General features: G+C 35.9%; 1 protein-coding gene across 1 annotated transcript in view; it reads left to right on the forward strand.

Moving 5' to 3' along the window:
• LOC149410572 (roundabout homolog 2-like) overlaps positions 1 to 24,239 on the forward strand; it is a 693,950-nt gene extending 669,711 nt beyond the window's left edge. Inside the window, exons 10-27 of the mRNA XM_089648290.1 lie at positions 3,647 to 3,805; positions 4,001 to 4,235; positions 5,193 to 5,427; positions 6,268 to 6,349; positions 7,763 to 7,993; positions 9,635 to 9,944; positions 10,194 to 10,309; positions 10,511 to 10,713; positions 11,620 to 11,780; positions 11,992 to 12,135; positions 16,363 to 16,514; positions 17,094 to 17,216; positions 17,697 to 18,283; positions 19,057 to 19,231; positions 21,190 to 21,387; positions 22,087 to 22,200; positions 22,944 to 23,556; positions 24,017 to 24,239. Of these exons, the coding sequence (XP_089504416.1) occupies positions 3,647 to 3,805; positions 4,001 to 4,235; positions 5,193 to 5,427; positions 6,268 to 6,349; positions 7,763 to 7,993; positions 9,635 to 9,944; positions 10,194 to 10,309; positions 10,511 to 10,713; positions 11,620 to 11,780; positions 11,992 to 12,135; positions 16,363 to 16,514; positions 17,094 to 17,216; positions 17,697 to 18,283; positions 19,057 to 19,231; positions 21,190 to 21,387; positions 22,087 to 22,200; positions 22,944 to 23,556; positions 24,017 to 24,111 (3,933 nt within the window). The 3' untranslated portion in view covers positions 24,112 to 24,239. The remainder of the gene's footprint in view (positions 1 to 3,646; positions 3,806 to 4,000; positions 4,236 to 5,192; positions 5,428 to 6,267; positions 6,350 to 7,762; positions 7,994 to 9,634; positions 9,945 to 10,193; positions 10,310 to 10,510; positions 10,714 to 11,619; positions 11,781 to 11,991; positions 12,136 to 16,362; positions 16,515 to 17,093; positions 17,217 to 17,696; positions 18,284 to 19,056; positions 19,232 to 21,189; positions 21,388 to 22,086; positions 22,201 to 22,943; positions 23,557 to 24,016) is intronic.
• Positions 24,240 to 27,826: the final 3,587 nt, after the last annotated feature.

A 27,826-nucleotide genomic window follows, 5' to 3' on the forward strand; every position in this document is an offset into this window, starting at 1 on the left:
CAAAGGAGAATCATATAATTATATGTATCGAAAGTTCGAGACCATCAGTATCTGTAGCGCTCATCACACATGGAACCTAGTAAAATAAAAATAATAACGAAGGCGCACCAGTCTACCTACGACTTCTGGAGCATTTCCAGATCTATTAGACGCGTGTGTTCCTATGAAAGCGTCTACAGTCTCTGCGTTCAGACTAAGCGCGTCGATCCACTGACTAAATCGCCGTGACCATATTCTGCCACCGGTTGTCTTCGCTTCTACGGTGTCAAGCATCGGCCTAGAGTATTCGCCATCGATCATCTCCTCCACAGCATCGAGCGTTGTCAGCGACAAACAACAACTACTCTTACTACTCAATAAAGACACTGTGATACCGACCACATCTTTCATTCGTCTCTGCCTACCGTCACCCACACAATATATTGCTACCTGATTTTCAAACACTGAAGATAGGAGTGTGTTTCAATACAGAATTGTTGTGGAACTCGAGAATCTCTCAGTATCGCCCTACGATATTTCAGTATCCCAGCTTAAACACTACCATTCAGAATCGTAACGTTGCTTGAAATGGCTTTAGGCGTGTAGGATCAACAGATCTTAATAGCCAGGTACTTCCCATCCTTCCACTTATCTATTACCTTCCCTTCCCCACTCCCTTGAGCCTCATAATGTATCCCAATTGAGGATGCTATAATTCCACTGGCTACGGACAGTTGGGAATAGTAAGGACTCTTACGCGAAATAAATAAATATGTCCCAATGGTTGGTTAAGACGCCTGTCCCGGTAAGACAACAGATCCTGGGTTCGATTCCTAGTTGTGACCGTTATCTTTCTATTTTTCTGTGTCTTGTTCTATTTCATTGTTCGTTTAGATGTATTAGTATTATCCTTTTCTTCAATCATTTTCAATAGATCCATTGCCAATTTTAGTGAGAATAGAAGCAAATATACCCCTGGCTGGCCGAATAAATCGTCGTTCCGCGCAATAGCGTCTTTTCGTCTTGCCACGCTTGCGACGCAAGATGAGCCCGCCAAAAGATAGTATTAATTAAAATGGTTAGTCAGTTACTGTACAACTCCCGATAGGTACATTCCAACTAATAAAGTAGGTTTATAAATGTAGAAAATTCTCGTGAAATTCACCCCATTAAATTCGGCCCGCACTAAATATCATCTGGCGAAATTGAAAATTTACGGCTCTGAAAATTCGTCTCCTTTTCGCGAGACAGACCTTGGATAAGATTACGTGATTTAATAATAATACGTGACTCGCGTATTTATGCTCCTTTGTCCACAGACATTGTCCAAACTCTCTAATTAGCGGACACACATCGTCATCAAAGAGCAGAGATAATAGTCCTCCACAATAGTGACAAATTCTCTTAAAAGTTTTTTACAAATCTGAGGTGCAATATGAGCTCGGAAAAAATCGAAATGGCAACTACATACCCTTCTCTTTCACAACTTTCCATTTATTTCGTCTTCCTACTATGTTTCTTGCGGTTCCAAGATAACTCAACACAATGAAAATTCAACACACCTTTCAAAAGTTATATAAATTCATTAAATTAAAAAAAAAAACAACTAACCTATAAACCTAACCTATGGAACCTGTTTAACCTAGTTTTTGTTTCATGACTTTTGATGACTTTATACCACTTTTTAAAGGTATGTTGAATTGCATATGCGTTGAGTTGTCCGCTGACCAACTCTTGCAAGAAAATAAGGTATACAGAATACGCACCTTTTGTAAAAAAACGTTTTGTATTAGTTAGATAATAATGAGAAGTAAGTAGGTATATCAATTTCCAGAAATGGAAAATGACGCATTTTACTAGCGTTTTCGTAAAAAATCGGATAATTTTACGCATTTTCTTCGCGCCAAGTTTTGACGTAATATTGTTAATGTATTTTAAACAAGTTTTAATTTTTTTAATAAAACCTAACCTTAGAACCTATTTTAGGATCATATGTTAATATTTTGGGTTAAATGAGAGAAGACGAAAAAACTAATCTTAAAAATTTCACACCAATGAGAATGACCGCCAAGTGAATAATCGATTTTAATTTAAATATTAAAATACATTATTTTCCATTTTCTGAAACTGAAATACTTACTTCACATTATATTTTCTATAACAAAGTGTTTATTTTAAGTACGAATTAAGCGTGTCCCTATTTCCGTATATTTACCGAAAATAAATACGTAAGAAAGAACAAAATTTTTGTGTCTATTAAAAGCCAAAAGTCTTCCTCCACTTATTAACACTTTGCCGTTGGAATCTTGAAGTAATTTGATAACGAACTCAAGTAAAATTGATTGAAAACTGATGGAAAATTTCATCCGCGAAGCCATTAAAACTAAATTAATGTCATCTGCTAAGAGCTCGTCTTTCATAATGGATTTTGTGTCTAGATTGTCTAGAGAAAGTAAGCGATTCTTTGTATTAAAAATATGAAAAGTGTTTTATAATTGCCAGTAAATTAATCACCAGTTGACAATCTTGCCATTGTATGTAATCACCGACGAGAAATACAAGAAAATATCACATTTTCTGGAACAATTCATTATACAGCTAACTGTCAGTCAATCAACCTAATCCGGACCCTATGGAGATATTTAGGTTCGTTAAGTTACTATTGTGTAGAAATCCAATCCGATGCTTCATTCCTAAGTATGTACATATATTGAAAATACCTAACAAACTGAATAAGTATTATTTTAATCCTAATACATAAATAGCAAATATCTGGCACGGATATTTGCTGTTTTATTTATTTGTGTTTTAAAATAAAATATAGGCCATTAATGAATTCGATTTTTAATTTTTTCAAAGGCAACTTTGTCAATTATTATGTCGGTGATTTTTTTTACTCGGGGAAGGGGTTGCAATGCGCGTACAAAACAATTATATCGGGCGTTGTAATGAAAATCTGAAATTGTACCGCAGAAACTCTGATAAAGTGGGTGGAAGATGCATTAATGACGAAATACTTATTATATTGACCAAAATACACTCGGCTAAAAATTGCACATCTTCGAAAAATAGTTTCAAGCGTGAGTTTCCCCGAGCCAATACATCTAGCCCAAACAAAATTGATATCAATTGAAAGTTCATTTAACGACCTCTTATCAGACAATAGTTTCATTTCATAAACCATACAAATTTTCCGAGTACGGGACGTTAAAAAAATGTTGCCTGTATACTCTTTACAGGTGCCATAACTTGTGTCATGTCATCTTTCTGGGCCATAAAATGAGCACTTTAAGCCAAATGTAGGGCATTCACTATCCGAATGATGAAGAAGATACATTTTAATTATTAGCGTTAGAAGACAACCCCTTAAAATTGACACCACTGCTGACGAAGCCGCTCATGTGGTGGCACTACTGCAATCAGAGATGCGACAGTGTGATCTTGCTCGTCAACTAAATGGGTTTTCCAACAGTTTCGAGAAACTGGTGTTTTCATCCGGAGTCGTGGATCAGGGCGACGACGCTGCACATCCGAAATAGACGATCGATCGCTTTATTGTCTCATAAGATTATGCAATAGTGTATTATGAATTTGCTATAATGACTACGTGATGAATCGAAGAATGAGGTTTTTATAAATGAATAATTGTATCTATGTCTTTTCCCAGGATCTGTTGTTCCCCGGGCGGCAGGACACGGAGGGAGGCATTTCAGTGGCGGGTGACGGCACTCTACGTCTCTCTGCAGCCAGGAGATCCCACGAAGGGTACTTCACCTGCTCTGCGGTCAGCGCAGCCGGCAGTGCCACACATAGGATCATGTTACAGGTACGGTAGCTATAGTACTATTACTTTTGCGTTCACTCCTGGAAACTTTTACACTTCATGATTCCCTTGCAAACCAGCGTCTGCTTCAGTCGTGGTATCCTCCAGAAGAACTCAATGCAAACCTCGTGCATGCAATTTTCAATTTATTGTTTCACTTTCATTTTCTTTACTTTATTATAATTAATTATTTTCCAGGTTTTGACGAAAGACGACGCTCCTCCGCCAATAATTCAATTTGGGCCTTCGAACCAAACACTACCCCTGAAGAGCAATGCGCAGATGGTGTGCGCAACCATTGGCGCCACTTCTGTCCACTGGGACAAGGACGGGGTGGACATCGTACCGGCTCAAGAAGGGGGCGCCAAACTTGGAGATGGAGCCGTGGACAAACGGATCACTATTGTAGGGAATGGAACGCTTTTCATTGATGGTAAGACAAAGTGATAGTTATTTCTGAGTTACATCTGATCAATTAACATACATAAGTGTGAATTATACCGAATTGAAAAAAACTCTAATATGCAAGCTTATATGCTTTCCTTAGTCCATTCCTTTGCAGATCTTTGAAAGCCTAGGTCAAAGGCAGACCATTAAAATGAATTTTACGTTCAAGAAAGAAATTTAATGTTCACCCAAAGAAAGATCAAATTGAGCTTACTTACTTACAGACACTTTTATAGATTCACTAGCACAGACCCGTGAAAAATCACGGGATATTATAACTGTAGCTAAAAACCGCACTCTTCAAAAATTACAAAATCCAACATTAGTTGTCAAAATTTTTAACCCTTAGAAATTACAAAGGAAATACACATTTCAACTATAGAATATATTTTAAAAATAGTTTTCAGATAAAAAAATTATATTATAAGTATTTACTTTTTTTCAATTTATGGTTTTATTACAAATAGTTCAAAATGACATCAAATTTAAAAAAAAAATCGAGTTCATTGAACCATGGTTACAGACAGACACACAAATGAAATTAGTATTTTTGATGTCTTCTAACTATGTAACTAACCCCACGTTGTCCAGAGTGGAAGATACTCTCAGTATCGCCCTGGTGTAAGACCACCATTCAGAATTGAAACGTCGCTTTAAATGGCTTTAGCCGTGTTTGGTGAGCAGATCTGAATAGCCAGGTACTCCCCCACCTTCATATTTGCCATCTCCTTCACCTCTCCACCATCTTTTAGCCTCACCACATACCCCAATAGTCTCACTGGCTGCAGGCGGTTGTGAACAGATGGGACTCACCTTCTGCTTCATACTGACACATACCCTTATGTGTTTTGTAACTCTTGACAAGGCCCAACTCAACTATTTGATTCGGTTGTGTTAAGAAATGAACAATAAAAATATATTTTTTTAAACTCTTTCTTTACAGACCTCCGGCCATCAGACTCGGGGGCGTACACGTGTAGCGCGCGCTCCCCCTCGTCTGGCAGTTCCCGCTGGGCGTCCTACCTCTCGGTAGCAGGGGCGGGGGGCGGGGGTGGCGGTGCCCCGCGCCGGGCAGCGCCCCCCGGCCTGCTTCCGCCGCGCCCCGCGCGCCCCATAGTGCACAACACCACGGCCAGTGCAGTGACACTCTCTTGGCAGAGGCATCCCAGCGTTTCCAGGTAATGAAACTGATGAATTAATGAACCTGGCCTAACAATTAAAGAACCTAACCTAACAACCAATGAACAACGAACCTTACCAACAATCATTAAATGAAACCTTACGATCAAAGAACCTAACTTAACAATCAACCTTACCAATACTAATACCAACCTGTTTTAATTCTGTCTAACATTTTTGCTTCAAACTTATATAGATGTATCTAATAAATAATAAAAGAATCAACCAAACCTAACCTAAAAATCAACAAACCCATTCTAACAATAATGAACCTTATCCAATCAATGAACTTAACCTATATCTCAGCACAGTGATTCTCAATGTGGGCAATATTTTTCTATAACCCTAATGGCAAGAATGTGAAATACGTTGGTCAATTAGAATGCTTCATTTAACCCCTAGGGGGCGGACTTCTGCATTTGCAGTGTTGAAGAACCGTGCCTACTATACAACACAAAACCTACTATACTATACAAAACACTGCAACTGCAGTGTCGACTTTAAACATTCATTTTGCCTTTGGATATTACCTCTGCTGGGTTAGATAAAGACAAAAATAAAAATGTCCCTTAATCTAGCTTTGTATTGTCTATGGTCTATGTGTTTGTTCTAAGAAAAAATGTGTTTATTGAAGTTTCCTGTGAGCGCCTGTGGGTTAAGAGGCCATATATCTAAACTAATCATAATTTAGCATGAAATTCCTGTTCCAACCAATCCATGAAATTACCTACGATTTGATTTCACGCACACGGAAGTGTGGGATTGCATTAACCTCCCCACATTCGGGAATAAAGGCAATCATAATAAATATTAAATATAATAACTATTTATTTTTCCAGTTATTCCGTGGAGTACTTCAGCTCCAGTTTACAAACTGGTTGGGTTGTCGCTGCTTCTGGAATCACAGATGAAAATTATATTGTAAGTTGTATTATTTACTAGTGATCAATAGATTACTGCAATTACAATACTACCTAGTATTAGTAGGTACAATAATATTGTCAGTGTAAGTCCGATACCTTGTACCTAGATTGCATGCAGTCGGCAATACTTTCGCAGAAATTGTAGATGTGTTCAACTGCACAGAATACAGTTACAAGAAGGCTATAATAACATACCTCAATAATTAAGGTTAGCATAACACCATTCTTCTGTATGGGTTCTATGTAATTGTTAATGCAAATATTACTTCATGATTACTGTTCCACTAAATTATTATGTACATATTACATAGTTTGAAAAGCCCATATGGACATATAATATAAATAAATAATAAATACCATGAATAAGGCGGGACAAAAAATTATCTAGGGGTATAATATGCGCTCTTGCTTTCTTGTAGTGGGGATAGTTCATACGGTGAATTGACTTTAACGCACCAGTCAGTATTGAACTTACATAGACAATATTATTTTATACAATTATTTATGACCTCGTAGGTGTTTCAAAATGTAATATTGATTGGTTAACCTTTTATCTCAAAAATTGAAGTATTAGTAACTTTATATTAATGAGGCGACAGAATGAAGTAACACATTTGAGCCTATTGAATGTTTTGTATGAACAAATTTACATGCTTGCAATAATTAGCGGTGAAGCCTTTGTTGAGAATAAGAATAAATTAATTAACAGAATACAGAATTTAAAAAGACAGGCCAGTGCCAATCAAATTATTTATGAAATTCTATTATGTCTTAACTATAAAGTTACTTACTTATTAGTACTAAATGTTTCACAAAAAAATCCTGAATAGTTTAAACTCTTGTGACATATTTTAAAACCTTTTTCTTTCTGATTTTTTTAAGTCAATGCTAAAATTTCTAGCTCTCAAAAATATTTCCATCTTGAACCACGGAGTTTTAAAACATTATTGAAGTTATTTTTTACTGTAATGTTGTTACTGCATACTCAACAAAAAAAAAAAAATCATGTGCTTTCTCTGGTGTCCATATTTATTGTATAATGAAATGGTATTTTCAGGAATTAAAAAAAGCACATATTCTGATAATTAAGTTGAAGTCATACCGTTAATTGAATTAAATTGAAGTAGGATTCTGCCTACTCAATAAAATATATTAAAAAATCATATGCTTTCTCTGGTTTCCTTACATTTTGTATAGTTAAATGGTATTTTCAGGAATACAAAGCATTGTTCTGATAAGTAAGTTAAAGTCTTACCAAATTGAATTAAATTGAAGTAGGATTCTTTCAGGACATTTGAGCCAAGCATTTGATGTAGGAAGAGATTCTAATCGAACAAATCTGAAAATAAAAGGTGTTAAAAAATAATTATCCATTTTCTTATTATTTTCTAATATTGAACTCTTTCCACAGGTAACGAACCTCCAGCCGGAAAAGCTGTACCGTTTCGCCCTGCGCGCTTGGAACCAACACGGAGCCTCGGCACCCAGCGAAATGACCGACCCCATCCTGACGCGCTCCCGTGACATCCAGCCCATCACACAGTACGAACTGGTGGAGGCACGGAAGTTCTTGGACTCGGACGTGCTGTCTCTCAAACAAGTCGTCCCATTGAGTTCGACGGGGTTGAAAGTTATTTGGGATGTGAGTTACGACATTTGTACAAATAGGTCAGAGAGGAATGTTCTTTCAGTGTAGGAACCACAATCAGAGTTGAGTCGAACACAGTAGGTACTCACACAGATACAAGCTAAAGCATTTCTTATTCGACTTCAAAAATGATTTTTTACTAGTCATGGCAACAGTTTCGTCGCTTTTTCAAAATCTATTGCAGTTCTATGCAGGTGCGCGAACATGGTCACATGACATTTTTAAAATTTATTTTGCTTCCACATTTAAATTTTACTTTTTTACAATCCAATTATTAACTTCTCAAGAGCCAAATGTACCCATCGGAACAACAAAATTGGATACTTTGAGCGCCGTCGTATCTGATTGGTAATCTGAAAACAATGCTTCGTTTGTGGGATTTTTACCCTCAGCATACTACAGACATTTTAGGTTGCTCAGGATTGCTTAGAATCTCAGCATTTAAAAGGTTAATCTCTCGACTAAACCATTATCGAGGTTAACAATTTAAGGTAACTTTTTACCAGAGATGTGCTTTATTTCAAATAAATCCATTTCAAATGGAAATGCAAAATGCAAAATGGGTATTTTCCATTTTGCATTTTAAATGCTTTTCCAAAAACCATTTTGCATTTTGCATTTTAAATGCTTTTCTCAATGCATTTTCCATTTTAAATGCTTTTTTGCAACATTCTTCCTACTATCTCCACTCATCTTTTTTTCATAAGCCCCAAATATCAGTCGGTCGTCAACCTCGCTATGAGAGATAATTTACATTTATCAAGTTGCTCCCTGGTAGGAGCCCTGGCAATTGAGTGATAACATTACAAAAAATACTGAAGATGGGGCCATGACGCTCTAATATTAAATGTTTGATAGCAGTTTCTATGTTTTTACGTTGGCAACATTAGTCCCGCGCAATTTTTTTGTGGTTTCATAATCTGTAGTCGTGGTGTTTTTGGATTTACCATCATGTAAATGATTTACCATCATAATATGTTTGTTCTACATTGATGTCCATTATTAAATGACAAAATTGTTTAAAAATTCTATAATTATTTTAATTGTTTGAATGAGAAACCATTTTGCATTTTCAATGCATTTTGCATTATGCATTTGAAATGCTTTTCTAAAAACCATTTTGCATTTTGAATTTTCAAATGGAAAAGTTTTGACCCATTTCCATTTTGCATTTCAAATGGTTTTGGGTACCCATTTTGCACATCTCTGCTTTTTACTACAACAGATTTGGAAACAATGACAAAACTGTTGCGTGACAAAAGTCATCCGTGCACGCCTGGCCTTATAGTAATTTTTTTTACATTCTTCGAATTTGATAAATGTGTATATTTGTTGTTCTTTTTTCACTAAAACAATAAATAGGCATATAAGTAAGACAAGTAATGGCCGTTTCTAAGTAACGTTTGTCACTGAGAAATCACTTTTGGATGTGTTTACGCACCAATACAAACAACACTGTAAGTTTACGTTGTTTTGGTCAACTCTAAATGAGCAACCTATATATAGATAGTAGCTACAATAAAAAAATTAAAATAAAAAAAACAATAAATTCATCTTTGGAACCCTTCATGTATATTTTATATAAATGCAAACCTAAAAATATTAATTTAATTAATTAATTAATAATTCTTTCAGCTCCTAACCGACTACGACGAATATCTAGAAGGCGTCTACATCCGCTACCGCCAACTCCCGTACAACTCTGACACCAACGACACAACAACACCGACAACCGTCAGCAACAACAATAACAACAACACCAACGATCCTAGCCAAAACTCAACGGATAAGTTTGCCGTTGTGGCAGCCAGGAATGGGGGCAGCGGAAGCTATCTGCTGCAGCAATTAAAGCCGCACGTGAAATATGAACTGTTTCTTGTACCGTACTATAAGATGCTACAGGGAAAGCCTTCTAACGCTAGAACGGGAAAGACTTTGGAAGACGGTAAGAATTTTGTTATATTTAGGTACATATTGATCTCTGTTGTTCCATTACAATGCTCTGCAATCTTACTACAAAGCATTTAAAAAATAACAAAATTGAATAAGAAATTACTTACACCATGTAATGTTCCAACCATCTTGGTGTAACCAGCTAAAATATTATAACATATTTAAACGATGGCACTATTGCAGCGCCTTCACTATTATTTGTCAGACTGAATATATACTGATAAGATATTTTCCTCCGCAGTCCCCTCTGCCCCTCCAGACAAGGTGCACGTGGGAATGATCAACAGCACTTCAGCCTTTGTTCGCTGGCAGCCACCCCCAGTGGAACATCAGAACGGAGTCATCCTCGGATATAAGGTAGGAAACTTTCACTTGTTATGTAGCAATAATTTGAATTACAGGGAAAACAAGGACTTATGCAGGATTTGGAAACAAACTCAAAGGAATGAGGTGAAATGGGCGATGGTACAATGGGCCCATTGCCTAAGTGCTCACGTGAACTATCCATATACTGTCTCATCTTTAATAAATAAAAACAATCCTTTGTCTGAATTCCAGATACAAATCAAGTCCAACTCCACTGGCAAGATCCTGGGTCAGATGTCTTTGAATGCAAGTACTACCTCCGTGGTGATCAACAGCCTCTCAGCCGGGGGGCGCTACGGAGCGCGCGTCGCGGCCGCCACGGCTCGAGGGGCCGGCCCCTTCAGTGCCCCCGCCCCGCTGCTCATGGACAGTACTGCACCCAACCTGCAAGTCAAGTGAGTTGTGATTTTATCTAATCCAACCTAACCTGCATGTCAAATAGCAGTCTTGACACCATATAAATAAAAAGTTTATAAACATTTTAGATGAGACATGAAGTGAAAAAATAGGTTCCGTTCTTTTACCTTCATCTGACCTCCAACTCTCCTACTACTCTAACTAAAACTACCGAATCCAGTCTACGCGCACCACTTATCGCTTTCTGATAGTGGAACAAATTTCTATGAGATCTTAGTACACAGTAGCGCCTCTAATTGCAGCTCTATGGTATTTTACAACTTCGATAGTTATAAATAGTTTACTCAATTTCTTCAGAAACAACATTCTAACCACTTAATTATGAAATTTGCCCTTTTAAACTAGTAGTTACATGGACGGTAGATTTTGCATAACGTTTGTTACTCCAACTTGACAGCTCGCAACAGTCGCAACACTCATACACTCTGGTGGAATAAAAGATACTATCAAACACCACTATCATCTTAGATTGACCGGACACTGAACCTACAAACAAATTTACAGACAGGCGAAATGCAAATTTGTCGAGTGGAAGCAGGACTTCCGCGCTCAGTCAATAAGATAAATGTATAAATTCTCTTTCCCTCTCTCCATACATTGAAACAATGGCCAAGAATCCCCTTGAAGGCATTGATGTATTATATTTTGATGTGACATGAAGCGAAAAAAATGAATTCACTTTTTTACCTCCAATTAACCTCCAACGCTCTAACTAAAATTACCCTAACCCGTCTACGTGCACCGTTTATCGCATTCTAATAGTGGAATATGTTTCGTTGAGATATTAGTACGCACTAGCGCCTCTAATTGTATAGCTCAATGTTTGAACGGTGAAAGCCAGAAACCTAAAATAAATAATTCTAACCTGCAAATTTGATCCTTAGGACTGGACCATCTCCAACAGGGTCAGTGAGCCAGGTGGTACGCGAGCCCTGGTTCGTGGTGTTGTGCCTGTGCGCGTTGCTTGCCGCCATTCTTGCCGTGCTGGCCTTCATCTACTTCAGGAAACGCCGGACTTCCGACAAACAGCTGGGGCACTTTAGCGGTGAGATATTTGCATATTTCAAGATATAAATCTTTATCAAACGAAGAAGACATGGTGCAACCAAGCGAATCAAATATTTGAGTAGGGTCATGCCAATAGTCAGAATAACAGAATCTTAAGTTAAGAATGTATCAAAGTAAGGTTATGGATCAATCTAACCTTTTTATATTGTTGTATTGTTTCTCTAATTCGTTTTTGTACTAAATTTTAGTGCCTGTGGTGACAGCCTCCGAGATCTGTGCCCTGAACAAGGAGTCTTCTCTATGGTTGGAGCGAGGATGGAGGACCAGAGACAATACCCCCAGCAGACTGGATGACAAGGACTGTCAGACCAAACTGCTACAAGGATCTCTGGGTAAGAACTCTAAAACTTTAACCCAAATTTATAAATCTTTAAATAGTATAAAACAAATTCACTATCCGCGTCTGTCTGTTTGTGCTCTTAGTTCTTCTAAACTACGCAACGAATTTTGATATGGTTTTCACTATCATTTAGAAAATTTCTTGCGACAGGTTTATATGTAAAATACATTCATATTATATTTGTAGATAGTAGAGAAAAGTCAATTTTTTATAATCGAGTCGTAAAAAATATTTTCCGTCGCTTACATTGCTAATGCTGGCTAAACCTTATGAGATACACCAAAATAATTTACTACCGAATTGTATATCATAAAAAGGCCTACACAAAAGTTCCCGGTGATATATATCTATCTCGTAAGGATAACTAGTCAGCTAGTTTAGAATTAATTATATGGGCTGACTATTTGAAAATCAGATCAATAATAAATTTGGTGGCAAAAATGCAAGAAAGTCAACCATGGAAGAGTTACCCTGATTAACCTCCAATTTAATCTGATCTGTTTGACTGTCGCATTTGATCCCTCGATGGCTATACCTGTCTACGAATATTGCGTATTACATAACCCGTGAAGTTTCACTAAACACATACATTGTGTCAAAACGTGCCACGTGGTGTGAAAGATTGTGTTGAAATAGCCAGCATTGAACAGTTTGTTGGAAGAACTTAGCTTAGATGGCTGCATGATTTGGAGGTGAATACTGCAGGTATAAGTATTGGCAATCACCATGTGCTCATTCAGTAGCCACAGAATATATTTTCTCCTATGGTATCCCAGCGAAGGGATAACAGCGCACTACTTACCTACTGAGTGGAGGTTCCTGTGACCGCCATTCTCTGCTGAGTACAGGTTCGGGCTACCTGCTCGCGTGCGTAATTCGCCTATGTATCTTCTGATTTGTTGTGTGAATATGTTACGTTAATTCAATAAACATAAATTGCGTGAAATACAACCATCTTTATTTTATTCAACATGACATCCCCAATAGTATGCTGGATTGATAAGGTAAGCGTCGATCACAGCATACTATAAAGTAACTGTAACGAAACAGGATACTGGCATAAATGGAGAGTTTCTATAAGTGATAATAAGTGGCCAAGACTCTCACAGGCTTTTAGCTCTTATATTGTAGGTATGTACACCTCATATGCAACCAATTTGAATTACACAAAAAATGATGGTGTGATAGTGTACATTAAAGATGACACTAAAACTGAAGTCATTGAAATAAAATGCAAACTGTTTGAAAATCAAAGTGGGTGATGAAACCACTATATTAGCTCTGTATCGATCACCAGCTACAACTAATATTAATCAGTTTCTTGAAACGCTTTCTAATGAACTCAATCTTCTAAAAAACAAAAAAAATGTCTTCCTCATCGGAGATATAAATATTGACATACTAGAAAACGGTCATCCAAATAGAACTGATTATCTGCAAACACTGGCCGCCCACGGACTTGAAAGTTTGATAAATAAACCTACGCGTGTTACAAATGACAGCAAATCTTGCATCGACCACATATTCAGTAAGACTGTTAAACCAACCAACTCTATCATATTCACCTCTACTATAACCGACCACTATACAACAATTTTATCTATTACAAAAAAGAAAATACAAAGATCGCAGCCCTACCCAATTATCGTGCAGAAGACAGAAACCATATGGAATGAAGTAAAACAACAATTACTAAATACAAACTGGATAAACCTACTGGAGAACCTTGATACAAATAGTGCCTGGAGTAAATTCATTGAATATATAACTCATACCATCATGTCAAATACCAAATCAATAGAAAAAAAGATTTCACATAAAAATCAACATCTTAAACCATGGATAACCCAAAGCGTTATAAATTGCATTAGAAAAAGAGATGAACTACACAGGAAAGTTAGTTTAAATCCTTGTGATATTTTTATACAACGATATTATAAAAGATACAGAAATATTTGCAAAAATGTTGTACGCAATGTCAAAGAAAGTTATTATAAGAAAAAAATAGACAAATGTAACAATGACCCACGCAAATTATGGAAGATCATTAATGAAATTACAAGTGCAAAATCATCCCATAACAAAAGCATAGATGAACTAACAATTGAAAATACCCAAATCCCTTTCGAAAAGCATCCGGACAAAATTCTCGAATACGTAAACGAATTTTTTACAAATATAGGGTCAAAATTGGCAAAGCAAATCAGACATCCAAAAACTAGCATTTTACCAGAAGAAAAGGAAAGTATGAACCAGATAGATAAATTAAAGTTAACTAATGTAACCAATACTGAAATCAGAAACGCAATTGTATCCCTCAATGTTAATAAATCATCGGGAAATGATATAATCTCAAATAAAACAATAAAACAACTCCAAAATGAACTGACCTTCCCTTTGACATACTTGGTCAATCTGTCTATATCTACAAATGTATTCCCCTCATGCCTTAAAAAAGCAACAGTTATACCTATACATAAAAGTGGTAACAAAAAGGATATATATAACTACCGACCCATAAGTCTCTTAAGCTCCTTTTCAAAAATCTTGGAAACTGTAATGAAGAAGCAAATTGTTCATTTTCTTGAACAAAACAAATAATTATCACCATCCCAATATGGCTTTAGGGAAAATCTAAGCACCAATGATGCCATAGAAAATCTAACAAGCATAGCCATAAAAAACATAGATGAAGGGAAAAAGGGTTTGGCTTTATTCATAGATCTTCAAAAAGCTTTTGACACAATCGACCATAAAATATTACTAACTAAGCTAAAAAAAATAGGAATGGCCGAAACAACAATGAACTTATTAGAGTCATATATAACAGGGCGAGAACAACAAGTACAAATTGGCAAACAAAAGAGCAAACTACTATCTTTAAACTATGGCGTCCCTCAAGGAAGTGTACTGGGACCGATCCTATTCATTATCTATATCAACGATTTAACTAACCTTACCATTAAAGGAAACATAATCAGTTTTGCTGATGATACTGTTTTATTATTTCAAGAAGAAAATTGGACGGATACATTTAATGAGGCTGAAAAGGGGCTTAGTGCACTTCAAAATTGGCTTAAAATCAACTCGCTTACCCTTAATATAAGCAAAACAAAATATATAACATTTTCAATAAACACAAGGAGCCAACCAATAAAATCACTAGAACTAAAACTACACGAATGCCATGGAAATAATATACAATGTTACTGCCCCGTCATCGAAAAAACACAAAACATAAAATATCTCGGAGTAATAATCGACGAAAATCTTAGATGGGACCTACACATCAAAGGTATTACGGAAAAACTCACAAGCCTTATATATTTCTTTAAAAATCTAAGAAACGTATTAAATAAAAAGGATATGAAAAAGGTCTACTACGCATTATGTCATTCTCGAATTGAATATGGAATCATAGGATGGGGATCTGCTACACATACGTACCTACACAACCTGAATACGATTCAAAAAGGAATCATAAAGACCATATTGAAAGTACCAATTAGAACGCCTTCAATTGAAATATTCAATTCCTTTGACGTACCAAATGTACAGCAAATATATGCCAAAAATATATTATTGAAGCTCTTCAAAAATAACAAATCCTCTACTAGACTGTGTATGCATAACAGTAGATCGAACAAAAATGATATAAAAAATATTCCAAGTTATAAAACCACATTCGGACAAAGAAACTATACATACTTTGCAACAAAACTCCATAACATCCTTCCCCAAGACATAAAACTAATAAAAAATCCTAATGAATACAAATCATTAATAAAAATATGGCTGAAAGAGGTCAATGAAAAAACCCTAATGAAAACACTAAAAACGATATAGAAGACACTAAAAACGACATAGAAGACACTAAAAACGACATAGAAGACAAATAAACCATATTTAAATAACTTTAGTCCGCCTCGGCACAGGACCCCCTAGTGAGGAGGACTAAGAAATACAATATTTTATACTTAATTTCACCATTATATTTTGTATGTAACAATTATTTTATATAGTCGCTAAAATAAAAAAAAAAAATAAAAAAAAAATGTATATATATTACTATAGCTAGATTGCAAGCAAAGAAGTATGTGATTTATTAGTAGTTCGATTATATGTAGTAATCGTTCCAGCATAGCGTTTCATTCAGGGCAATGCTACGAAACGATCTTTTGTTTTCGGTAAAACTGTAATTGTACTGTTTATTTTGCAGGGCTACAACACCCGCTGGGCGACGGCAACAACTCGGAGTATGCTGAGGTGAATCTGAGCACCTTCTACCAACAGCAGACGGGGGCCCGCGGGCCGCCGGAGCCCTACGCCACCACAGCGCTCTGCATGCAGACGCAGGGACCCAAGTCTCTGGTGAGTCCACACAAGAGTTTTAAAACTCGGCGCCATTGGTGAAATAACTCACGTAAATTAAAAATGTTTTTAAATGTCCATGTGGGTTTTCACTTTTCTGGCAGTAAGATATTTTTGGCCCTTTTTCACCGGGACACCATGGTGGCATAACCAGTTGGGACACCAAACTAAATTTTGAATTATGTTAATTTATATGTTGAGTTACGTTTGTAGTTATTTAATAAGACTTTGAACATTATTTACACATCACATTTTAAGCATTATTTTCTTTTTGTATATATTTACTCCTCCCATAAACACGAGCTCCTGGAGCTCACCTAATGGTGTAGTAGGTTGATTAGGAAAAAAATTATATATATCTTGCATACTGTTATAATTTGAAATCTTGTATTATTTTGTAATAAATAATTATTTTTTTAATAATAATAAAAAAAACGATCATACATCCTTTCTAAAGAGATAAAACTTTTTACAAAACACATAAAAATTGATTTTTTTAAATTATGAATGGATTACCCCTAATTATATTCTTTATTTATGGAAAGTGAAATAAAACGACTATCATAATTTTCATTGCAGGACCAGATGAACTCCGATGATTCTTGTATGAAGTCCACCGTCAGCCCTTCTTCTTCAGAATACACCGACAATGAGCTACTGATCTCCTCTCATCAGCATTCCACCCACCATCTGATTCCTATGGTAATTACATATGTACATAATTATTATATGCATTTACTACAAGACTCAAATTCTACTATTTAGGACAACAAAACTATTCAAAATAACTTTACGTTGATGGGGCAAGAGACAGGCCAAGAATGGAGATGACAGATTGATAAACGGGCTGCAACTTCTTTGGTGCGGTGACTTATTCTTCTTGCAGCTCTCTTAGTTTCTTAGTTTTCCCACTCCTTTAGTGAGGAAAGTGTCTCTCACATAGATAATAGAAACCAAATGAGGTGTGACATGGAAGCGTGCAGACTGTCTCCAAGCGACAACTAAACTGTACAAAGCGGCGGAGCCAATGAAAGTTATGCATTTGACGTGAAAGCAGAAATACGTAAGGTGAACGATGTTGGTGAAACTTTTGTGCATTTGGCTTCATTCTAATAGTGATTGATTGGTTGCTCGACGCAATCTTGTATTTATTTACTAATGATATTTTTTTTTTATTAACAGCAAAACCGCAATCAGAATCACAACACAATTCAACAATACCACGAGCGACTTCCATTGAACCCCTACTCTGAACATATTATCCAACAGACTTCTCTGCCTTACGAAACTGGCAAGGTCAACTGTCGCCAGCCACAATACGGCTGCCAAGAAGGAAACTTCTCCCAGCAAAACACTGGGACATACAACTCCTCGAATTCTGGAAACTATGCAGACATACCACCAGCAGACTACACAAACTCCCAAGACTTCAGAGACAACAATTGCTACGAACGAACTGCTGGAAACTTCAATCCAAACCTCGGGAATTTTGTGTCCCACCCCAACTTGGAAGTGAACCGAACGAACTTCACGCACGACCCCTCGCACGGCCGGGGGAACTTCAGCAACCCGAGCCTGGAGATGAGGAACTTCAACGGCAGAAACTTTGCGGGAAATTCGGGGAACTACGGGAATCATTATTCAGATAGTTCGGTGTTGGATTGTAGAGAGGATGGATATAGAAAGGACGGGAGGAATTGTGGAATCAATTTAAGGGATATTCTGCCCTCTCCTCCCGAACAGCCGTACGGAAGTTGTGGGGATTACAGGTAAATTGACACATTGTCCAAGAATTATCTTTTTTACGTATAAGAATCACATACAACTTATGAGTTAGTTTAAATATAAGAATGAAGAGCATTTACAACTTAATTTATCTAACATACAACTCTAACACTAGGGACAACTAAGATTTATAACTAGCTAAGCACTAACAGCTTTACCAAATAGTGACTTACAAATGACATAACAGCTAATGACACAAATAGATTTTTTCTAGACGTACGACCGAGTAGTACCTACTATTTACGACCGAGCAGGTATTTTAATAAAAAAATAATTAGTATCTCCGGTATAATCCCTCTTGAATTCCAGCGTATCCATAGCGGATATGCTAGTACCTTGCACTTGCCGATCGATTTTATGGCATTTTGAAACATTAAAATGTTCCTAGCATACTTATGTTATTCTTTTAGCAAGGAAATTATGTATTTTAATTCAAGCCTTCGTCACTTGCAAACATATTTATTTTATCTGTGAAAATGCGTTTTGCAAATTCCTTGTCAAATGTTATAATTCTGATTTTTAAAAGTCATAGCAATATATTTATTTATAGGAAATCCTCATTTAACTTATTTTCATTGTAAAGAACGCTTATTAAACTGGAAAATATCATAAAACAGAATGTTGTCATATTTCTTCATTACATAATATTTTTAATATAAGCTATCCAGAAGAAACTACGTAGGTCATTTGACGGGCGGGCCGCTCGTCTTTTTAACTGGCATTCCAAGGTTTAATGAAATCATTATTTCTAACATAGGAAGGGAAACAACATGCCGGGGCAGCAGCCTAACAGCATCAACATTCGGTCTAACCCGCTGCCGCTGTCACCAACGGCGGCCAAGAAACAGATGGCTGAGAACATCGCCGAGAGCTTACAAGACAACCAGCAGTTCAACTGCCGGTTTAACCCGCCCATCGGACAACCGCCTCCAGTTAGTATACTACATACATATTATTACATTTCAGATGTTAACCTTTTTTTCTTTTTTTTTTAAAAACGGAGACGGTTTACACGTGGTTCCCGTGAACACTTAGGTCATAGGCCCATTGTGCTATCTCCCATTATCCCTCAATCCTTTAACAACAACCCAGTCCCTTTAATAAAGTTCACCAGGGTTGTTATTGGGTATGTGGCTATGTCTTCTGGTTCTACTGTATGTCTCCCCAGGTATCTGCGCCTAGTTCCCACCAGGGCAGGACATTGCCACCATAGGTGAATTGGAGTCTCTTCATCCTCTTCACATTTCCTGTATCTATTGGTGTTTTCCACTCCCAATATCTGCATGTGTCTCCTGAGATGGCAGTGTCCCGTTAGTAGTCCTAACAGTTCCCTCAGTGAGTTTCTGTCCATATCGAGTAGTTTCTTGGTTCGTCTAGGGTCTGGCCCTTTTATGAGTACTTTGGATTGTCTCATTCCAGATGCCCTCTCCCATTCTTTGCAGTGCTGGGATTTGACCCACCTATCAATGTGTAATTTTGTGTTAACCTTAAATTTACGCAAATCCTTACAGAAATTTTACCACTAAATTGCTAAGCCGTTCGTATGGATACTAAAGGCAAGTTGTTTCATTGATATTCAAATGTAACATTATTATCAAAGTGCCAATCAATGTCATTTCCATTTTTTGACATTTGAATAATTCTAGGCCCGTTTCTGCTTTTAACAAGTTGTGATCAGATGACAAGCATAACTGCCATTAAATATACTAATTTCAGTTGTGCCTCTATATGTAACTCCAGTTCAATGAACTATGGAATTTTTTCTTTGAATTTAACCTCTCAGACAAAGACATTTTTTTACTATGTGTTCCTTTGAGAACTGTCAAAACGTAATAATTTTTGTGTTATTTTCGAGTTTTGCTAAAAGCTTCATAACTCACGTTTTGGGAAACGTAGCCTCATTCTAAAAACTGTTTTGGAAAGATTATGAAATCCACTATCGCATTATGTTGTAATACGTAAATATTTGCGTTTCTAAATATACATTTTATGAAAACGTCAAAAATATGTAAGAATCGCTTAGCATTATTTCAAAGCCGTGAAAAATGTACTTTTTTCTGAGTATCATAAAGAAATAGCACTTTATATTATATTGAAGAAATATAATTAAAAACTATTAGTCACCTCAAAATATTAACCGTCCAAACTAAAATATTTTGAATAAATTATTTAGAAACGCAATAAATTATGAACGAACAAGATGACAGATCCAATCGGCTTAGATAATGCACCTCTACTTTCCATAGATATTCTTGAATACAGACGCGTAGCGTTATTCATTATCGATACTCTGTTTTTTAAATCATGGCAATCCGTATACTAGTGATGGAAATAAATCGATTTTTGTAAAATCTCGCGCGTTTACGTGAAAAGACGTTCTAATTTCTTGACCGCTATTATCATATTTACGTCTTTTGACGTTCTAATGTTCTGAGTGGTTAAGTTTCATTAAAATTGCTAGTGTTTATTTGGAGAATTCAGACAAGCGATAAGTACCTGCCTATAATTAAATGTATTTAACAGAAAATTATTTTATTCGCCATTTTTTAAATGGTAACTGTCGTGAATTCAGGCAATCACAGTTGATATTTACATGAGAAACGAAGCGTAAAAAATGGTTCCATTTTTTTACCTCCATTATTCCAATTTGACCTCCAACGCTACAAACGCTCTAACGCCGGAAGGCTGGAAACTACCGAATCCGGTACCCGCACACTATAAACGAGATATTAGTACGAAATAGCACCTCTATGATAATCCCGTGATTTTTCACAGTTCTGTGCTAATCTAATATAAAACAACAGTAATATAGCATTTGTGTATTTTTTAGGGCGACCTCCATGGCCAAGTATTTGCAATTTTTTTTTAATAAATTTTGTCACTCTTTCAGATTCCTTCCTTCCCTCACAATTTCCAGACTGGAGGCTCACAATCTCAGGGTCAGATGTCCCACTCCAAACAGCAGCACTATCAGAGCGGGCCCTATGCGCAACATGGGAATGTGAACTATGTGGATAAGAATGAACCTGCTGCTCTAGAAGAAATAGAATATCAGGATATTTTGGAACCTCCAGATTGTTTGTCACAGGTCAGTTATTTTTCAAAATTTCACTGTGCAAGAGTTTTACATGTCCGTAGCTTGGGATCAGAAAGAGCTGCTAAAAGTGAGTGATAGAAACTCTCAATATCGAACTGGGGATATGCCATCATTCAAAAGCAAAATGTTCTTAATGAAATGACTTAGCCGTATGTAGTGACCAAATCTGAATTACTTCCCTGCTACTTCCCGACTTTCCCTACTTTCCTCTTCCATTCCATTGGGGATGCCGTAGTCAAACTGGCCCCGGGAAGTTGAAACACTAATGCAGTATTCACATTGAAAAATTATATCTTAAAACAGCAGCAGAACTAAATAAGTGGTATTCAGGTTTATTTTTTTCTATCTAATTGTTAGGTTAGGTATTATATCCTTCAGATTAATTGTTTTATATCTATATTTTATATCTAGATGTAAGTCACTAGTTACAAGTTTTGGTAGTTATAACTAGTATAAATCTTAGTTATATCTCAATAGGAATCAATCTTAGCTGAAGATTATTAGTTATAAGTCTAAGTTATAGGTTAGATAAATTATGTTGCAAAACGCCCTTGATGTGATTTTCCCATGAAAACGGCGAAAGTAATATATGTATTAGGAAAAAATGTGGCCATTGCTTACCCTTGTAAGTTTATACAACTCTGTTTAGTTTTTCTGAATGTATTAATTGTGATAATATGTATGATCCAGGACTGCACCTCTTCAAACCTGGGCGGGGAGAGTGAGAACAACTGCTTCAGCATCAACGAGTGCGACTGCAGCTGTTCTGGTAGTGACATCAGCAGCAGCTGTGCCGGAGACCAGGTACACCTCTTCTTCATACCATTTACTTTAAATATCCAACTTATAACGACATTTAACTTCTCCTTCATGCCAAGCACTTCAAATATCTAAGTTATTGCATCAGTAATTCATTTATTCACGCAATACACTGCAAATATCCAAATTATTACATCAGCAAACCTCTTCTTCATGCAAGATACTTCAAATTATGTCCAATTTATTTTGTCGGTAATCTTTTTCATGCAATGTGAATAAGTGACATTGTTTTTGTATTCCAAGTTTAACAAACATTATTATTATTAGGTCTGCATAGCTCCTGTCAGCACTCGTACTATATGTCCATTGTGTTTAGGGCCGACCCTGAGGTGCTATTAAAAACCTCAAGATCGCTGTATTTGGAGTTAGGTACCATCAGTGTCTTGGTTCCTTGGCTCCTTGGCGCCTTGGCAAGTCGGCGCCCAGAGTGGAAAGCTCCAATTGCCCCTACACAGGGCCGGCCCTGATTTTGCTATCTCACATGCTTCAGTTTATTCCCTGGAAAGTAACCCAGTCCATTTTATAAAGTTCACCAGGGTTGTCATGGGATGTTCGGTTATGATTCCTGGTTCCATAGCGTATCTTACCAGGCTGATATCAGGAGATTATATCTCACTGATAGGTGAATTGTAGTACCTTCATCTTATTTGCATCTCCTACAGCTATTAGCTTTTTCCACTCACAACAGTTGTATGTATTGTAACATTACTTTGTTTCTTTGTTTTCAGTTCCCTTGCCCTTCACCAATGAGCTGTTCACAGCAAACGCCCACCGCTCAATTCCAACCAGAGTTTCCTGCAAATGACCTGACTCCCCAGAACGGCTTCCCCCCGCACAGCGCCATATCTCCGCCCACCCAACATAACCTCCAATATCTTAACAACAAAGCCAACAACCCTCAACAATACTCTAGCCACGGTGATAGAACCAATACCCACCACTCCAACAACAGTGACAGGACCAATAACTCTCATCACTCAAACAATGGTGACCCCACAACTCGTTACAACAATGACAGGACCAATAACAGTGACAGATCCACCACACATCATTCCAATAATAGTGACAGCGGAAAGATGGATAAAGCCAAAGCGATCACTGCGCAGAGACGGCCGTATAGTCCCGATTACTCGACCGATTCAAGCTATTTCGACAACGATTACGCCAACTCTCGTGCCGTCAGTAATGCCAATAGCAATAGCGGGAGTGGAAGGGGAAAGAGTCTGATAGGGTCTAGTGGGAGAGGGAGTCACGGCAGTGGTAAAAGTCACCGCTCCCGGTCGAGGAGTTCGGAGAAAAGAGACTTCCACACGACTTCCAGTGAGAAGAAGAAATGTGGAGGTTTGTAATTCATTTTTATTAAATATTACTTACTTACTAATCATCAAAATGCTTCTTTACAGGCGTAGGCAGAGAGGAAAAAATGTCAAATTCTTCTTTCTAACTACATGAATCATTCTGTACATAATGCCCCTAGTTCACGTTGGCGCCAAAATCCTGCACGATGTATGCACGAAAACCGACATTAATCGGGTTGGCCGGCCAACGTTGGTGGCCAACGCGTACAATGACCAAGTGGTTCTGTACATGTTGGGCCAACGTGTACTAGGGGCATAAGAATGTTCCAGGTACTTACCTACCAGAGACAGGTCCATAACTGACCTCAGTTTTTTCCGCTCACTCTAATCCTCTTCCACGCAGTATGTCCACATCTTCCTTATTATAGGGTGGCTTTCACTGGGGCACTCACACAGTCATAATTTTTGATGTCCTGACTGATTGAACAATAATTATTTTTCAGACAAGACAAGACAGATGTCCAATTCTCAATCAAACAATGGCCAACTGAATTCTGGATCAGCATTCATAGCAGGAACGCCGCTAACGAAGATTTGACTATAGGATAATAATAATAGTCAAAATGACAAACTCAATGTGTTGTTCTTACAATAAAAACAAACAAAACTTTACTACGATAATTATTACATAAGTTTAAAACTACTCAAAATCGCTACTGAAAGTGAAGTGTATATATTATTATATATTCAAGTGTTATAATAACAACTTGAAATCATCAATAAAATGACGAGTTGAAAATTAAGTGTGGTTAATATACTATTTGAATTTGTATCATACTTGTGTATTGTAGGTTAAGTTAAGTCATAAATGTGATTATAAAAGGCATTTTTAAGTTATGTTTAAGTATTGTATGTAGCAGGATAGATTAAAGCAAATTTAGTCTAATTATACATCAGAACAATTACTTTTGAGATTTTTGTGTAGAAATTCAGATATAAATTCTACATTTAACTATACATTGGTACTCAAAAATCACCCAATGTTTTTCTCAAAAGCAACATTTATGAGGAAACTTTATCAAGCAATAAGTAACCTAGTATCTTTTTTCACAGACACATATATTTACAATCTTCAAATCAAATTTTGTGTGCAAATGAAAAAGGAAATGAGTCAACATCCATTTTTTAATCAATCATTTTTGTTTACTTCAATGAAATTTAACATAATGTTAACTCATCTTTACATTTCACATTGCAAGTTAAGTAATTAAAGGAGACTATTCATAAATGTCATCTCTCCCTTTTTCCATTCACATACAGACTTACGACTCATTGGTTTACATTTTAGAAAAAGCCATGTATTTTCATTATATTCGGAGATTGAACCCTGGCTGACTGGATAAAATCAACTTAAACATCAACCATTCGTCTGTCATCTGTTATATTAATTATTTTAAATAACCTTGTATATATAAAATTCTACAGTAATACATAATGTATCACTAATTCTCAATAATTATTAGACAATGTATCTTTTCTTTGTAAAAACTTCAACCTCTCAGGCTAATTTTTCGGTTTTGCGAACAAAAAGCTATTCTCTCATTAGAGACAATTGGTTCTCTTTAGGGAATAGCTCATAATATGGTCTCAAAGAAATCTTTGTGTCTCCCTTGCAGACATATTATCTAGATGGTGTTAGAAAGAGAAAAAAACCACGCTTTGTATTCAAATGTAGAAGATAACCTTAGAAGAATTAAATTGTACACATCTATGAAACCAAAGGTTCCGACCGCAATTTGAGAAGAAATTATGAATCTTTGTGAACCTTTTACTAATTATTGTTAATTGTAATGTTTATAATACATTTGTCTAATAAAATATGTTTTTTTTTAATTATCAGTAATTTTAGTTCAGTGTTTAGATGAAAAAACGTAAATTTAACCATTTTAAAATCTTTTGCATTCAAAATTTGAATATAATTTTTTTTTTTATCTAATAATAAAATTTGACAATTTATTTCATCAATTTTTAAATATAGTTTTTATTTTTCTTCTACGTACAAGATATATTCCATTTATTTGGATTTTATTGCGAAGCGTAAAATTACAAAAATTCTCAGTCCTTCTGACAGCATCTTAAAAAAATATATTTCAGTCAATATGCCAGAGGCCTGAGGGGTTATTACGTGTTTGTGGTGCCATTTTCTTATGTAGCCATTAATAAAATGTGTATAAATTAATCAATAAATAAATAAGATTTATCATTGTAAGAATTACATAAATATTTACAAGAGTGTTTCTTCTAGTGACTATTATAATAATAGCTCTCGTGACTTTATATTTATACTGTTTACTAATTACAATATTGACACTAATTTCTATTCCAATTATAAAAGTGACCCTAAAGACGGAAATATAACTGACCATGTAAATATAATCATATTATTTGTTGTGAAGAGTCAATGCATATACCCTTATATATACTAAATTATAATTGATGTAGTGACTCTAAAAACAGGGGTAATTACAAAAGTGACTACAATTCAATTAATTTCAATCACAAAAGTGACCCTGACATAAAATATAAATGAATCAATGTAAATACAGTTATTTTGTAATTGACACTCAATGCAAATATGAATATATAGTAAGTGACTCCAATAAATTATTATAACAGTACCTACATTTGTAATAAATTACAGTAGTGACTCTAAAAACTGTGGTAATTACAAAAGTGAATATTCATTACTATGTTAGTGAACCTAAATACGTTCATGATGACTCATTATTTATTATTCCTAGTGACTTCATAGTAAAGCGTATTATTATGTACATAGTTATCTATACTTGCCCCATATCAGTGATAATAATTTTATTTTATTTTATGTAGTAGCAATTTCGTAGAATTTTCAACTCTCATTCTTATTTTATGTTTTCTCATTGGTATTTTTTTTTCTAAATCTTTAACCACATTTAACCCTTGGTCCGCAATCGTACCAAAAATTGATACAACAAGAAAACATCAGCCGTAACAATCGTTGAAATGGTGTGGGTGTGTTGAAAAACTTAAGCTAGTTAAGGTGAAATACCCAAAATACCCAAAATATTCTCTAGCTGTCTGTTTTTTGTACGTTTTCAAATATTTAACCTAAGTGGTCTCGTTAACTTGGACGTTGTTGTTAGTATTGAAATTTGGTTGGTACATGGCTGCAGACCCAAAATCCTGACAGAAATAAAACAATCGCATTGTGCGTTCCCCTCTTACCCTAACCTAACCTAACAAATAAAAAGAGCTTATGTGGGAATTAGCTAAATCAGGGCTATGAAAAAAGAAAAGGAACGCTGTTGAGTGTGGTAATAGATAATAATTGATCGTAAGCCAATGTGGTAGATACTCTCAGTTTTGCTGTGCTGAAAGATCACCATTCAGATTAAAAATGTTAATTGAAATGGTCATTGCAATGTTTAGTGACCAGATCTGAATAGCCAGGTCCTGCCCAATCTTCGTCTTCCTCTTCATCTCCTCCCTCTTCCCACTCCCCTCAGCCTTGTAACTTACCCATTTGGGGATGTCATAGCCCACTGGCTCTGGACAGTTAGGTTTCTTGTGCGTTATTCACATAAAATAAATGTCAATATAGCCATGCAAAAAACGCAGCTTATTTTTGTTTGTATTTTTGTGTGTGTAAAAGTAACATGCCGTATTGTTGTTTATTTTAATAATTCAATAGAGGTTTCGTTTATATTTTTTATAATATAGACAATGTAATCTCAACTATTTAAATAATATAATATGTACAACTGATGTTAGCTGTGTAGCCACTCCTCAAACAATGACAAATCATAAAATTATACAGTCGATATAAGAAATTGATACACTTTTGTAAAATTTATGAAAATACTAAATTTGTTTCGGCTTTTATTGTCAATGATCTTTTAACCCCCAGACTTCATTTCAACCTATTTCTGGCAATGCCACGGTACAGATTTTCTTTTTAAATTAGTTTTGCCTGCCAATAAAACATTTCTGTTCAGAATACCTAGTTTCCCATAACTTAAAGCTGGAGTACATTAACAATTTTGTTATTTTTTCAATAATTTTTCTTAACTATAAAGTGGAACATTATACATATTTGTTTATGAACCTGGCAGGCTTTTTAGGTTCACGTGTTTGTTTGAAGCACCAAAAACTCTTGAACAGTTGTGGTTTGCAGGAATTTAACACACATTTTTGCATCGGCAATTTCTATGTCAATTCAAAAATCTTCCACTCGCAATGTTATTTACACTATGAAAACTATGGAGTTTGATACT

Source organism: Hesperophylax consimilis, chromosome 27 (genome assembly GCF_061612785.1).
Source record: "Hesperophylax consimilis isolate HC1 chromosome 27, BYU_Hcon_1.0, whole genome shotgun sequence".
Taxonomy (NCBI): domain Eukaryota; kingdom Metazoa; phylum Arthropoda; class Insecta; order Trichoptera; family Limnephilidae; genus Hesperophylax; species Hesperophylax consimilis.